Source organism: Rattus norvegicus, chromosome 17 (genome assembly GCF_021556685.1).
Source record: "Rattus norvegicus strain SHRSP/BbbUtx chromosome 17, alternate assembly SHRSP_T2T, whole genome shotgun sequence".
NCBI classification, from domain to species: Eukaryota; Metazoa; Chordata; class Mammalia; order Rodentia; family Muridae; genus Rattus; species Rattus norvegicus.
This window is the reverse complement of record NC_141550.1, coordinates 83,286,529-83,299,884: the sequence shown is the minus strand read 5'-3', so window position 1 is coordinate 83,299,884 and position 13,356 is coordinate 83,286,529. Positions and strand designations below refer to the sequence as shown.

The window sequence follows — 13,356 nt, the reverse complement described above, 5'->3', positions numbered from 1 at the left end:
AAGTGATTGAAAGTGTGTGTTCTAAGGCAATGGGAGTGCCTATAACTATTCAGTTCAGGTTTATAGTTCATCCTACCAAGGAAGACTGAGTACCATCAGTAATCATAATAGATTCTAAGAACTAGTTGGGAAAAGAACTCAAAACAGGGCTGATATGCCTAGATGTATCTTTCGACTAATGTCTTTTTTTTTTTTTTTTTGTATCCTTGTTAGATCTATGCAGGTCTTGATTTTAACTCTCCAAGAATAGCCCAACTGTGTTCCCAATCACCGTCAGCGAACCCCATGCAGGTCTCCAGCACTGGCAATGAACTAGCAATCCGATTTAAGACGGATAGCACTTTAAATGGAAGAGGTTTCAATGCCTCGTGGCGAGCAGTCCCTGGAGGTAGGTGAACTTACGGAGGCAACCCAAAAGCCTTTGAGCAGAAGCCTAGGTGAAGTTTACAAAATTATTGGAAGAAGACATGAGAGTGATCCCCTGATGACTTTTTGACTTCTCGAGTAACAAGTATTGCTTTGAGACATGGTGTTCTTTAAATATCACGACAGTTTTCTGGTTCATGTAAGAGCAGAATCGAGGTGGTTCGAGAGACTTGTTAGCTGAACACATGACTAGTTCCTATTCTCCAGGTGACATCAGTAAGTTGTTGGAGATTGTACTAATGATTTGATTCAATCGGGAATCTGCATGTCCGGACGCTGAAGGTCCTTGTCCCCAATTGGTTTTTGACCGATTAATAAAGATGCCAATGGCCAATGGCTGGGCATGGGGCAGGACACTTAGAGTTGCACAGGTAGGATGCAGAAAGGAGCGGGAGATTCACCATGACTCGGGGAAGAAGGATGGGACGCAGTAGCAGCAAGAAATAAAGCCAACCAGACATGTGAGAATTCAGGTAAATGGCTGCTGGTCACTTCTCAGATTGGGCCTGAGATAGCAGGGGAAGGTTTAGAGGTGTCCATTCTTTGAGGTAGCCAAGGCATTTAAAAAGAAGCCAATGTGTGTGCCTTTCATTCGAGGATCCAAAAATAGCTCCCGGATGGGTACACGCACGCGATCCACCAGGAGTCAAAGCAATGTAAGAAAAACGCCCTCAGCAGTAGGAAATGTAAAAAGAAATAAGCATTAAATTTGCCAAATCCAAAATTAAGTGTGGCGATACTGACTTTCTGCCCCAAGATCTCAGGTTGTCAAAATAAGTTACTTATTGCAGATTTTAAAGATTCAGCACACATATCACACTTACAGCATTAAACATATATATCACAGGGTATTTAATAGACACTCGGACTTGGTGAGGTTAGTGGTGTTTATGGAATGGTTACTATATCCCCTGGCACTTTTCTAACTAATAAGGATTACTTCATTTAATTTTTACAATTTACATAGTAAGGGAAGTCTCTGTATACCCTCATCTATAACCACAGACAGGAAGCTTAGAGAACTCATTGACTTGCCCAAGGTCCCATGGCTATATGTTAGTACAGAGATGTGACAGGAGGCCACCTTAAGTCACCTCCTTAATGCCAAGAGAGTATGGAGTATGTGAAATCTCTCTTAGAGTGACTTGTACATGAATTTATGTGTTTAACATTCAGATTAGCCCCACTGTCCTGTTGTTGTAAAATCATATAAAATAAAAGGCTGTCTTTTACCCTCACTAGGTACATTCTACAAAATGTAACTCTCAAGACTCTTTTACCCCCTCTAGATCCAGCACCGCAGTGCCCCGAGATATCTGATAGATTTCTTCACCTCAATCAGCGAGCCCCTCACCCGCTCTGCCCCATCTCATACCATACTGCCGTAAGCACACATCCATCTCCATGGCAGCCCAGTGTCTCTGCTGCCACACACTCTCTTACACTTAAATCACTACATGAAAGAACACACAATAACCTCTGATCCAATTGATAAGATATAATTGCCCACCTAATCATACAAAGCCCTGTACACATCCATCCCTCAAGAATATTCATAGCAACCTGTAAATACACAGAGTGGAATCGTAACATCAGCCTCCATGTTCTCTCTTGTGTCTCCTCCAGTCTCCTCTCCTTCCTTCAAACTTTCCTCCCGCCCATCCTTCCTTCTCATCCAATGACAGGCCTCGTTCTATCTTGTACCTGCCTTCACCTGTATGACAATCCTACACTTCCCAAAAAACATCGATGATATTTTCTATCAGTTGTTTGTATTATCATAAACCCAAGGAGCACTGACAGACACTTGATAACATGGTAAGAATGAAATGCAACTTATGTAATGCGGTCTGCCTAGAATATTAGCAATTCCAGAGCCAGACATCAAGTAATTTATAATATCATAAGCTATTGGACTATGAAACATTGCAAAGGCAGGGATGATTCTTAGAGTGTATGCTTGAGAGAACAACAAAGGAGAGCTTTATGGACTGTGAAAGCATGAATTCACCCGTACTTAGGTTTACTGCTGTTTTTATTATTTTGAGACAGGGTCGTGTGTAGACCATGCTGACTGTAGACTTTCCATGTAGCAACAGTTAACTTTGAACTTCAGATCTGCCTTCTCCACCTCTGTGTGGGATTATGGGATGCATGGCTATGCACAGTATATGCAATGCTAGAGTTTGAAACCAGGTTTGAGAGCACGTTAGACAAGAACTCTACCAGCTGAATTATAGCTTATATTATTTCAATTAACTTTTGGCACCAATACTTATAGTATTTCAAGCATTATATTAGTATTAGCCATGTTACCTTATTTATGTAGGATGAATAAATTAATATATGGATATTCAGTTCTTTGAAGTTAATCCTGTAGTCAAGACAAATAGTACACTATATGCCTGTGATTAGCACCAGATTGCTTACATTCTTCTAGAACAGGGGTTTCTCTGCGGCTGAACTGTGTCTCCTACTTGCAGGTTGTGGTGGAATTATCCAGCTTTCCAGAGGAGAGATTCATTCTCCAAATTACCCCAACAACTACAGAGCTAATACAGAGTGCTCCTGGATCATTCAAGTTGAGCGACATCACCGTGTTCTCTTGAATATCACTGACTTTGACCTTGAAGCTCCAGATTCTTGTCTTACGGTAAGTGACACAATTTGTTACCACTGCAATATGGACAAATTTTGGGGGTATGTTTATTAGTTACAGATGTTTTCAGTGTCATGTCATAAGAGAACCAATTCCTAGCAACTTTAAAGGCATTGCTTGTTTGTTTGTTCGTTTGTTATTATTATTAATTATTATTATTTGCTTAAAATATGATCAGTAGGAGGATGACCTAGAGGTTTGTTCAGTAGCTGTGTTGAAATAGGTTCGATAACCCTATCTCAGTCCACTATCTGGCAGAGAGAGAAAAGACAGTGTGTGTGTGTGTGTGTGTGTGTGTGTGTGTGTGTGTGTGTGTGTGTGTGTTTAATAAGCTATGATTACTACAAAAGCCTTCTTATGGGCATGACTGGCCACACAGTAGAACTGAGAAGCTGTGGACAGACTTGTCATAACTGGTTTAGGTAGGTTAGCATTTAGCTTCTGGGCTCCCCAGAGAGATTTATCTTTCTTATGATCAGAGTTTTTCAGTTGAAATCAATACTCTGATAGGACTCAATAGTCTGATAGGACTCAATGGGCCGGGAGGTTAGGGTTCAGAAAGGGATGCGGCTCTCAGTGGGTTTTCTGATAAGGTGGTTTTGCTGCTACCAATAGCTAAAGCTTCTGACTTGAAGTTAATGTGCGGTAGTTGATGTAAGAATGAATGAAGCATTCTTTATCTCAGTAATTTAAAAATTACTCGGATGTTGATTTTCCAGCAAAAGACTTTCCACGTTTTGTGTGTTTATAGGTACTTCATTCTAACACAAACCAGGCTTTCTTGGTTAATGGATCTTCCTATTTTTGCTTCCTGACAGTTCCTTACACACATTCCAACTGGCTAGTTTCCTTGAATTCAACTCAGGAAAATCCAAAAGATTTTCCATGTTTCAAAATCATCAAGTCGGGTAATGTGCATTTTAACTATCATTTTCCAAGGCTGGATTCATTAGAAAAGGTTCATTTGAGTTACAGTTATATATGGACACCCTAAACAAACCTTGAGAGTCGGAGTGGGCAAGGTATCATATGTAGGACATTCATTCCCCCTTACTGCGAATTTGGACCAACCATCCTGAAAGCAATATTTAAAAGTTGGATGACATTTAAAAACATCTTTGTAAATGGAGCGGTGTCTCTTTTAATATGTGGGAGAGAAGTGAGCACGGAATTTGGAGCAGTCTTTGCCTGTCAGGGCTTTGACCATTCAGGAAAGGTCATTGGTACTTCCGGGACTTTTGGAGCAATGAGAATAGTGAGCCCACAGCCCAAGGAGCTGCAGGTACTGGATGAACATTATATCCTAAGTAATAGAAAGGTACAATAGCCTCCACGGAGACTGCTTCTCGGCTTCCAGTCATCTGAGTGTCCCTACAAATCTCAAGATATGGGATAAAGGAGAAGGAATAGAATGTTGCTTCTATGTTTGGGTATAGATAATTAGAAGAAACACTCTAAAGACTTCAGAAAGGAGAAAAGACTCATCCTAGACCCCTGTCTGTTTCCTTGTGCAATAGCCTGCAGCCTGTCACAATAATTCATCCACTTGACAGGATGCTGTTATATAATGAGACGCAGCAGAACAATAAACAAAAACAGGCTCGCTGGCATGCCAACTATTGAGGCCACCAGACACATGATCACTAAGCTCCCGAAGATAAAAATCAGACTAAAATATTTCAGTGAAGAGTTGCAAACACTAAAAAGTCACAGTGCAACCATTAAAACAAAAAGAGCCAGCTGACAATTTTAGAACAAAAAGCCATAGTACCTAAACTGAAGACTCCACAATGTTTGAGAAATTTAGATTAGGATGAAGTAAGGAGTAAGGAACTGGAAGGTAACTCAAGTTAATGAAGGTGAAGAAAAGCACAGGTGAACAAGAGAGTCTTAGACACAGGGACGGGATGCATAGAAAAGGACCCTAACAGGAAAAGAGCAGAGAATAAAGCAGAAGCAGTATTTAGTGAGCTAGTGATGGATTAAGACTTCTGAAATTGATAAAAATCATTTTTTTAATAAAATTACTCACGTCACAAGCAGAATAAAGAGGCATATTTACTTAAGAAAAACTTCAAGTGAGGGGTGGGATGGGGTGGGGAAAAGACTGTCTTTCAGAGTGCTACAGACTAAATGCTGACTCTTTATAGCAATAATTAGAAGCAAGCAAGCAAACAAAAGGCAAATGGAAGTACTTGTTTCATCTAAAAAAAGAAACTATAGGCTTGTAAAAATCCTTTACAAGCAAACAGAAGTAAATATTGATCAAAGAAGGGTCTTCAATAGAAGTTTGAAAGGGCTAGAAACACACTGTCTACCCATGGACTGGGGCAACAGGGAGTTCTCCACTGTCCTCTCTCCTTAGCGTCCACAGTGTAGCTGAGTGGAGATACAATTCTTCCTCCATTGGTTCCATGATCCCTAGAGCTCAGCTTGCAGACTGTGATAAGATCAAAACCCAGGTTAAAGTCACACCCAGTTTGGGAGTGTTTTTCCTTTCTGTGTTCATGAAGTGATTTATTTCCATGGACCCTGGGGACCAATACACAGGCCAAAGTTTGTGTTAACTACAGACATGTCTCCATGCACAGAAGGGCTTGGTTTAACCAACCATCGCAGGAGAGAATGACCAAGAGGAAGTGAGACCTCAGACAGTATGTCATCAGAGGATGGAGCTGAGCGGGTAAACTGGCAGACAGGTGCTGGGTAGGATTCAGCTTGGCAGCTACATCAAAACACAAAGTGTTATCATCTGAACACATTGACAGGATGACACAGCTGGAGTAGCCTATCCAAGTGGGCAGAACGGTACTGAGAAGCAGGTACCCTGAAACACCCAGCAAGGTGTGATATAAAAAGTAAACCACACCAACACTGCGACTCACCGTAGTGGAGTGGCCCAGACATTCAGTGTTTTGGTAGGATGAGCATGGGTCTAGCCCAGATGTGGTCATGACGAGCCGAGCTGTTTGGGAAGAGTTCGCCATTCAGCTTTAGTCGCATTAACTGGAGTAGTAGGTTAATAAGAGGGCTTCTGCCACATTTGTTGTTGGGTTACTTGAGAAAATGTGGAAGGCGTGCTCGCCGTCAAAGAGAAGCTTTTCAACTGTAGACTTGGGCATGCTTCTGTTACTGGAGGGACATGTGATTTCAGGCAGGCATGTTCAACAAGCAAGAGAAGAGGCAGCATGGAATGCTGGGAGAATCATTGGCTTTAAGGGCAAGCAGGGGCCTCCTCATCTCTGACACAGGGTCTCAGACTCCTTAGATGCAGAAGGTTATGAATCTTCCTTATAGAATCCCAGCTGGTGCTTAGTATACCAAGGACTCAGCACACGGACTGCCATAATCTTCACAAGAAAGCAGCAGAGGATGAGTCACTGGTCCTGGAAGCTTTCATACTGGAGATAGCATTTAAGTGACAAGGATTATGTAGTGAGGCAAGGGGTGAAGGAAGCTGCCAGAGAAGGAAGGGTGGGAAAATAGCACATGGACTCCAGAATGGGAAAGACAAGCTTTGTGCCTGGAGTGTAGACAGTTGTTACGAAGGGAGGAGACCAAAGCCAACAGAAGCCATCCAAGTTGAATGCTCTGCAGTATGCCTTGGTAAAAAGAAAAAATATCTTATGGGTAGAGTCAGTCCATGAACATTTTCCATGTAATAGAGGAATAACTCACTCAGAATTGTATTTTACAATGAGCAGAGTAAGGCATAAATTGGTAGAGAAAGAAAAAGGTTTGGTAAAAACTTGAGAATCGGAGGGAAACGCTTGAGTGGTAAAGCCTTATTCTGGGCAGTTGCCTTGAAAATGGAAACAAGGGACCATTCATACTGGAGATCTGCTATGTGGACCAAGAGGAAGACCCATGGGCCAGTTACATGATGGGAGGTGGATGGGTGATGGAAGGTATTTGTGTAAAGAGCTCATGAACAACAAAGCAATCAACTGAATAAAGAATTAAGCTATGATGGGTTCCATAGGAAGTGTTGACATGGCTACCCTATAGAATTTGAATTTGATGCTCAAGATGGGGACCTTAGGGGAAGAGATGTATATGTATGTTTGTAAATGTGTTTTTACTTGGGTGGTTCTTAAAGTCACGGGAGTAAGTATGGTCACTTCCAGGAGGACCATGTAAACTCTATAGGGATCATGCCACTGATCAAGGGGCAACGGAAAGCTAGGAGAACAGGAAAGAATGATCACGAAGACACCTAGGGTAAAGCTGAATATAAAGAGTGGGTGACCAAAGGTGTCACACAGACCAGAAATGACAGTGTAATACGAATGGAAACAGAATCACTGCTCAGTGTGGGCAGTTGGTGGAAGTCTCTAGATCACATCAGGGTAGAAAGTGCCAAATTTCTTGAGTGTTGAATTATAGGCATAAATGACATGGAAGGATAAAAGACAATAACCTCTGGATAAATCAATGAAAAATTACATTTTAAAAGTCACAGGAAAGCAATATGTATGTATGTATGCCATAAGAAAACTATATTATATTTACATATATATATATATATATATATATATATATATATATATATATATATATATAAAGGATGTGGTACTTATGGTAAAAGAGCAGCCAAATGTAAGAGACAAAAGTAATGGTTGCAGTCATGTTTTCTTTTTACTTTTTCCCCTCTTTTTTTTAAATGGATATTTTCTTTACTTATATTTCAAATGTTATCCCCTTTCCTAATTTCCCCTCTGGAGTCCTCCTATCCCTTCCCCCTTCCCCTTGCCTCTATGACAGTGTTCTCCCTCCCACCTTCCCACCCTGGCTTTCTCCTACACAGGGGCATTGAGTCTTCACAGGGCCAAGGGCCTCTCCTCTCACTGATGCCTGATAAAGCCATCCTCTGCTACATATGTGGCTGGAGCCATGGGTCCCTCCATGTGTATTCTTTGGGTAGTGATTTAGTCCCTGGGAGCTCTGGGAGGTCTGGTTGGTTGTTCTTCCTATGGGGTTACAAACCCCTTCAGCTCCTTCAGTCCTTTCTCTAACTCCTCCATTAGGGACCCCATTCTCAGTCCAATGGTTGGCTGTGATCACCTGCCTCTGTATTTGTCAGGCTCTGGGAGAGCCTCTTAAGAGATAGCTATATCAGGCAAATGTCAACATGAGCATCCACAATATTGTCTGCATTTGGTGACAGTATATGAGATGGATTCCCCAAGTGGGGCCATAACCTTTCCCTCAGTCTCTGTATCACACTTAGTTTCTGTATTTCCTCCTATGAATATTTTGTTCTCCCTTCTAAGAAGGACTAAAGCATCCACACTTTGGTCTTCCAACTACTTGAGATTCATGTGGGCTGTGGACTGTATCTTGGGTAATTTGAGCTATTGGGCTACTATCCACTTACCAGTGACTGCATTCCATGTGTACTTTTTTTGTTATTGGGTGCCCTCACACAAGATGATATTTTCTAGTTCCATCCATTTGCCTAAGAATTTCATGAAGTCATTGTTTTTAATAGCTGAATTGTACTCCATTGTGTAAATGTACCACATTTTCTGTATCCATTCCTCTGTTGAAGGACATCTGGGTTCTTTCCAGCTTCTGGCTATTATAAATAAGGCTGCTATGGATATGGTGGAACACGTGTCCTTGTTATATTTTGGAGCATCTTTTGGGTGTATGCCCAGGCGTGGTATAGCTGAGTCCTCAGGTAGTACTATGTCCAGTTTTCTGAGGAACCTCCAGACTGATTTCCAGAATGGTTGTACCAGCTTGCAATCCTACCTACCAACAATGGAGGAGTGTTCCTCTTTCTCCACATCCTCGCCAGCATCTGTTGTCACCTGAGTTTTTGGTCTTAGCCATTCTGACTGGTGTGAGGTGGGATCTCAGGATTGTTTTGATTTGCATTTCACTGATGACTAAGGATGTTGAACATTTCTTTAGGTTCTTCTCAGCCATTCAATATGCTTCAGTTGAGAATTTTTCGCTTAGCTCTGTCCCCCATTTTTTAAATAGGGTTATTTTATTCTCTGGAGTCTAACTTCTTGAGTTCTTTTTATATATTGGTATTAGCCCTCTCTCAGATGGATCTTTTCCCAATCTGTTAGTTGCTGTTTTGTCCTAATGACAGTATCCTTTGCCTTACAGAAGCTTTGAAATTTTATGAGGTCCCATTTGTCAATTCTTGATCTTAGAGCACATACCATCCCCACTTTCTCTTCTATTAGTTTCAGTGTATCAGGTTTTATTTGGAGGTCTTTGACCCATTGGACTTGCGCTTTGTACAAGGTGATAAGAATGGATTGATTTGCAACAGTGTTAGGGTTTGAATCTGAGGTATCTCAAAAGCTAATGCTTTCAGCACTTGGTTTTTAGTTGTGGTGCTATTTGGAGAAGTGTGGAGCTTAGGGTGTTAGCATGGGCCAGCAGAAGAAGTAGGTCACTAAGGATGTCTGCATGACTCTTACTCTTGTTCTACATTCTGACTTTGTTGTTTTCTGGTGTGTGCTACATGAGTTACTCAGCTCATGTGTTTGCCACTAGAAATGGAGCCTCTCGGACACCATGCTTTTTTCTGTTATGATGAACTGAAATGGCTGTAAAACTATCTGCTGAGTCAAGACCTCCCTCCCTTTAGTTCCTCTGTCAGATGTTCTGTTGCTAACACAAAATTAAACAGTGCAGTGACCCAGATGGATCCTATAACTGTATATATTTAAAATGGGAAATTAGAATACATGCCTTAATTTTTTTTTCTGATTTATACATTTACATTGTGAATGGCTTAAACTGTATGAGCTAAGTGATCTTTTCTTATATAATGTAGAAATCATCCTCACAACAACGTCATTAAATATGGAAATGGTATACAGGTAAATTAGGATAGAGGCCTGCTGTGCACAGTTGCCAAGTACACTCAATTATGAGAACAGGAGGTCTACAGAGGTTTGGAGCCAGTCTGGGCAATGCTGGAGGATGGAAGCCTGGCTCCAAGATATAGTTAGTTATCCAGAGATTCATGAAGGCCAGTGTTGAAACCCTGGCCATTTATCTTTACAACCAGATGGACACTGGATGCAAAATGTTCTGTAGTGTCCAGTGCCTTACGTAATAATCTCTGTAGCTTAAGTTCATACAAAGCCAAGCATTCATTTTAGAGACACCAAAGTTAACTCCTTGGTCCTGGTGTTTAGACAGAGCCATTAGCCGGGGGAAAAATAACCGTAGCCAATGATGCTTCCAACAATGCTTGTATTCAGGGCAATTTTAGTAAAGCTCAAGTGTACCATCGATACCGCAGTAAACTGTGCTTAAAAACAGGAACGAGTCATCCTGTTTTTGCGAAAATGTAGTAATTAGGGTGATTATAATGAAAATATCAACAGTCATCAGGCCATAAAGACACAGAATGCTGAAGTCAGGACACATTACAAATCATTCAGTGTCATCTCTATAAAAATCTGTTAAAAAGAGGGAGATTAATAGGGCCTATGTCAAGGTCCAATACACATTAATAGCAGGCCCAGTACTCAAATGTAACCCTTATCATTCTCCCTAAAGAATAAGTATTTTAATAAAATACAAAAATTGTCTTGAATTATCACTGAAAGAAAACATTTAAATATGGAGTAGAAAATGTCCTCGTTTTAGAAGCTGACTGACTGTTGCTTCACTCATTCACTCATTCACTCACTCATTCATTCATTCGATGTAGGTATTGATCATGACCAGTCACCACTAGGCCCTTGGTATTGAGTGTGGCATATCCCACGCCCTCTGCCCTGGATCTAAGGATCTTAGTTTGCTAAGGGTTCTGGGAACCTGGGACAGTTGAGAAGAGTGTTCACTTTGAAGCTCTACTTGTGAGAAGGAGGAGGGAAGGGGGTTACAATGGACAGTAAGGGCAATAGCCTGTCAAAGTCTGACTCTCAGGACCTCTCTTATCCACTCTCTGGAATGCAAGCACACTGGGGTTTGAATGGCAGTCTCATCTTTCTCTGTGTACAGATGAGAGCTCATCTCGAAGGTAGGGTGAGCCCAAAGATAGCCCCAAGCTGGAGCACTAGGAATGAGAGGCAAACTTCAGCATGGCGAGGAAACAAATTAAAAATTAAAATAGAGCCATCAGCCAAAATACAACCCCACCCCCCAGTTGTTCCTATCTGGTGTTCTATCACTGTGATATACAATTAACTAGGGCAATAAATGAACCCCGCCCATCTTTCCTATAACCCACAGCAGTCTGTACCCAAAGGCAGCAGTCTGATGCCTGGAGTCCTCCTGATAGACACACGTGAATATAGGAGTGAATGAGCCCTTGCCATCTGTACTCCTGCTGGGGTCCATGCATTCTGAGATTTTTAGAGGACACCTGCGGGATTGTGCCCCAATCAGCTCACTCCTGACGCTGTTATTGACCTAGGACCTCATTATTTTGAGCTGCATGAGGACTTAGAAAACACAGCACAGGTGTATTTCCTAGAATTTCATTCTGCTATAATGAAAAGGAAGGGAAACCGATTTCTTTAAAACAAACAAACAAACAACCCAAAACTAAGACTTCTATTAAAATGTTGAGGCTCCCACACACAGCTGACCTGAACTGGGTTTCATATAATTTGGTAAAATGTCTGTGCATCCCGCTCACCCTATTTCCAGCCTGGTGTTAGCTCTCCTATAGCTTTGGAGTCATAAGTGTTTAATGCTGAACAGTTAGTGTCTGCTGCCTGGGGGGTGGCTCTTCGTGGTCACGGGGGGGGGGGGGCGGGGGGGGAGTGACTCCATTATGTCTTCCTTCCCAAAGGCTAAATGTTAAAGTGACCTCCAACTGCCAGTTTAATTGCTTCGTTAGAATTTCTCGTCTGAGCCTTAGGTACTGTGAGTCTGTAAGTTCTTATTGATCTGGGAGAAAATGGCTGGGCTCAGTGTGAGAAGGAGGAGGAGGGACAGACTGGGGCGGGGAGGTGGGGGAGGGGGAGAAGGGAGGGCAACTGAGGGATACCTAGGGCCCCCCGGGAGGCTGACCTCCGTTTCCAGCAGCCTCAGTGCTCAGCGCAATGGAATGTCTGTCTTGTGAGAATCAGCACCGATAAAAAGCAAGCTGAGCAAGAGCACGGGCCATCCTGCTTCTCATTTGCAAGGGGTAATACACTTGGTCAAACAGTCTAAGCCTGAGGAGGAGGAGGATGAAAAGGAGGAGGAGGATGAAAAGGAGGAGGAGGAGGCAGAGGCAGCAAACACTGGTCCAGTTTTGTTTGTTTTATTTTTTTTTTCCCTGAAGCTTTTGGTGCCTATCTAAGGGAAAGGAAGTCAAGTGTCGGATCTGAACTGAAACAGTCCAGACCCGGAGCCTCTCTCCCAGGCAGCGAGCCGGTTGTTCACATTATCTGCCCACGGCACCCAGGGTTCAACAGGACAGGCGCCTTAGGCAGGCTCCATAATTTGTCTTTCTCTCCCCCTGTGATGCATCCCAAGGCAGGCTTGCTTTGAAAACACAGTCATTTCCCAGAGGGAACCAAAGGGAAGCAGGAGTAACAGATAACTGGAGTTTCAGAGAGAGAGAGAAGGGGACACGGCCTTCTTTAAATATTTACTGTTTCACAATGAATCCAGGATATTCTCCCCCCTCCCTTTCCCCCTCCCTTTTAGGCGGTCTTCATTCTCTCTACTTTTCTCTCCCTTCTGCCCTTCGTTTTGGATCCCCATTAGACATTTTAGGGGGCTTCTTGAGCAAGGGCTTTAGAATGTTTGTTTTGTGACTCACTTGTGATAATCTCCTTAGCCATTCCCATGCCCATGTCAAATCAATCTGCCAAAGCAAAGCAAGGAGTTGAGCTGAAGCCACAGCTCTCCACGCAGGGCCCGGGTATTTATCCTGCTTGATGCTCATGTTGGCTCATTCCTGAGGGATCTTTAGGCACCGCTTGCAGACCTGTTTACATCTCCTAGCCTTTTCCGTTTCAGAGCAGGGTGATGGGAAATATCCCTGATGCGGAAGCCCAGCTTCCTTCCTCCCTCCCCTCAAAAGAAAAAAGCCACCGCAAGGTTTCTGTATCCTTCCCTGATTACATCTATGACTCTGACAGCGTGGACCGTATCCTGAGAGACTCCCTTCTTTGTCATTTAGTACTTCCTCTCTCTTGGGGCCAGATTCGAAGCTGGGAATTCCATTAGCGGCTACGCTGCTACCGTATGTAACGTGAAGGTGCTTCGAGAGTTCTCTGTTCTCAAGGTTGATTTTTGTACCTTGATATTGTATAAACTAATGACATGACATGACTGCTCGGTGGTATGGG

General features: G+C 42.5%; 1 protein-coding gene across 1 annotated transcript in view; it reads left to right on the top strand.

Moving 5' to 3' along the window:
• Nucleotides 1–13,356, top strand: part of Cubn (cubilin) — a 208,006-nt gene that overhangs the window by 100,754 nt on the left and 93,896 nt on the right. The window contains 2 exon segments of the mRNA NM_053332.4: nucleotides 214–388; nucleotides 2,910–3,079. Of these exon segments, the coding sequence (NP_445784.3) occupies nucleotides 214–388; nucleotides 2,910–3,079 (345 nt within the window).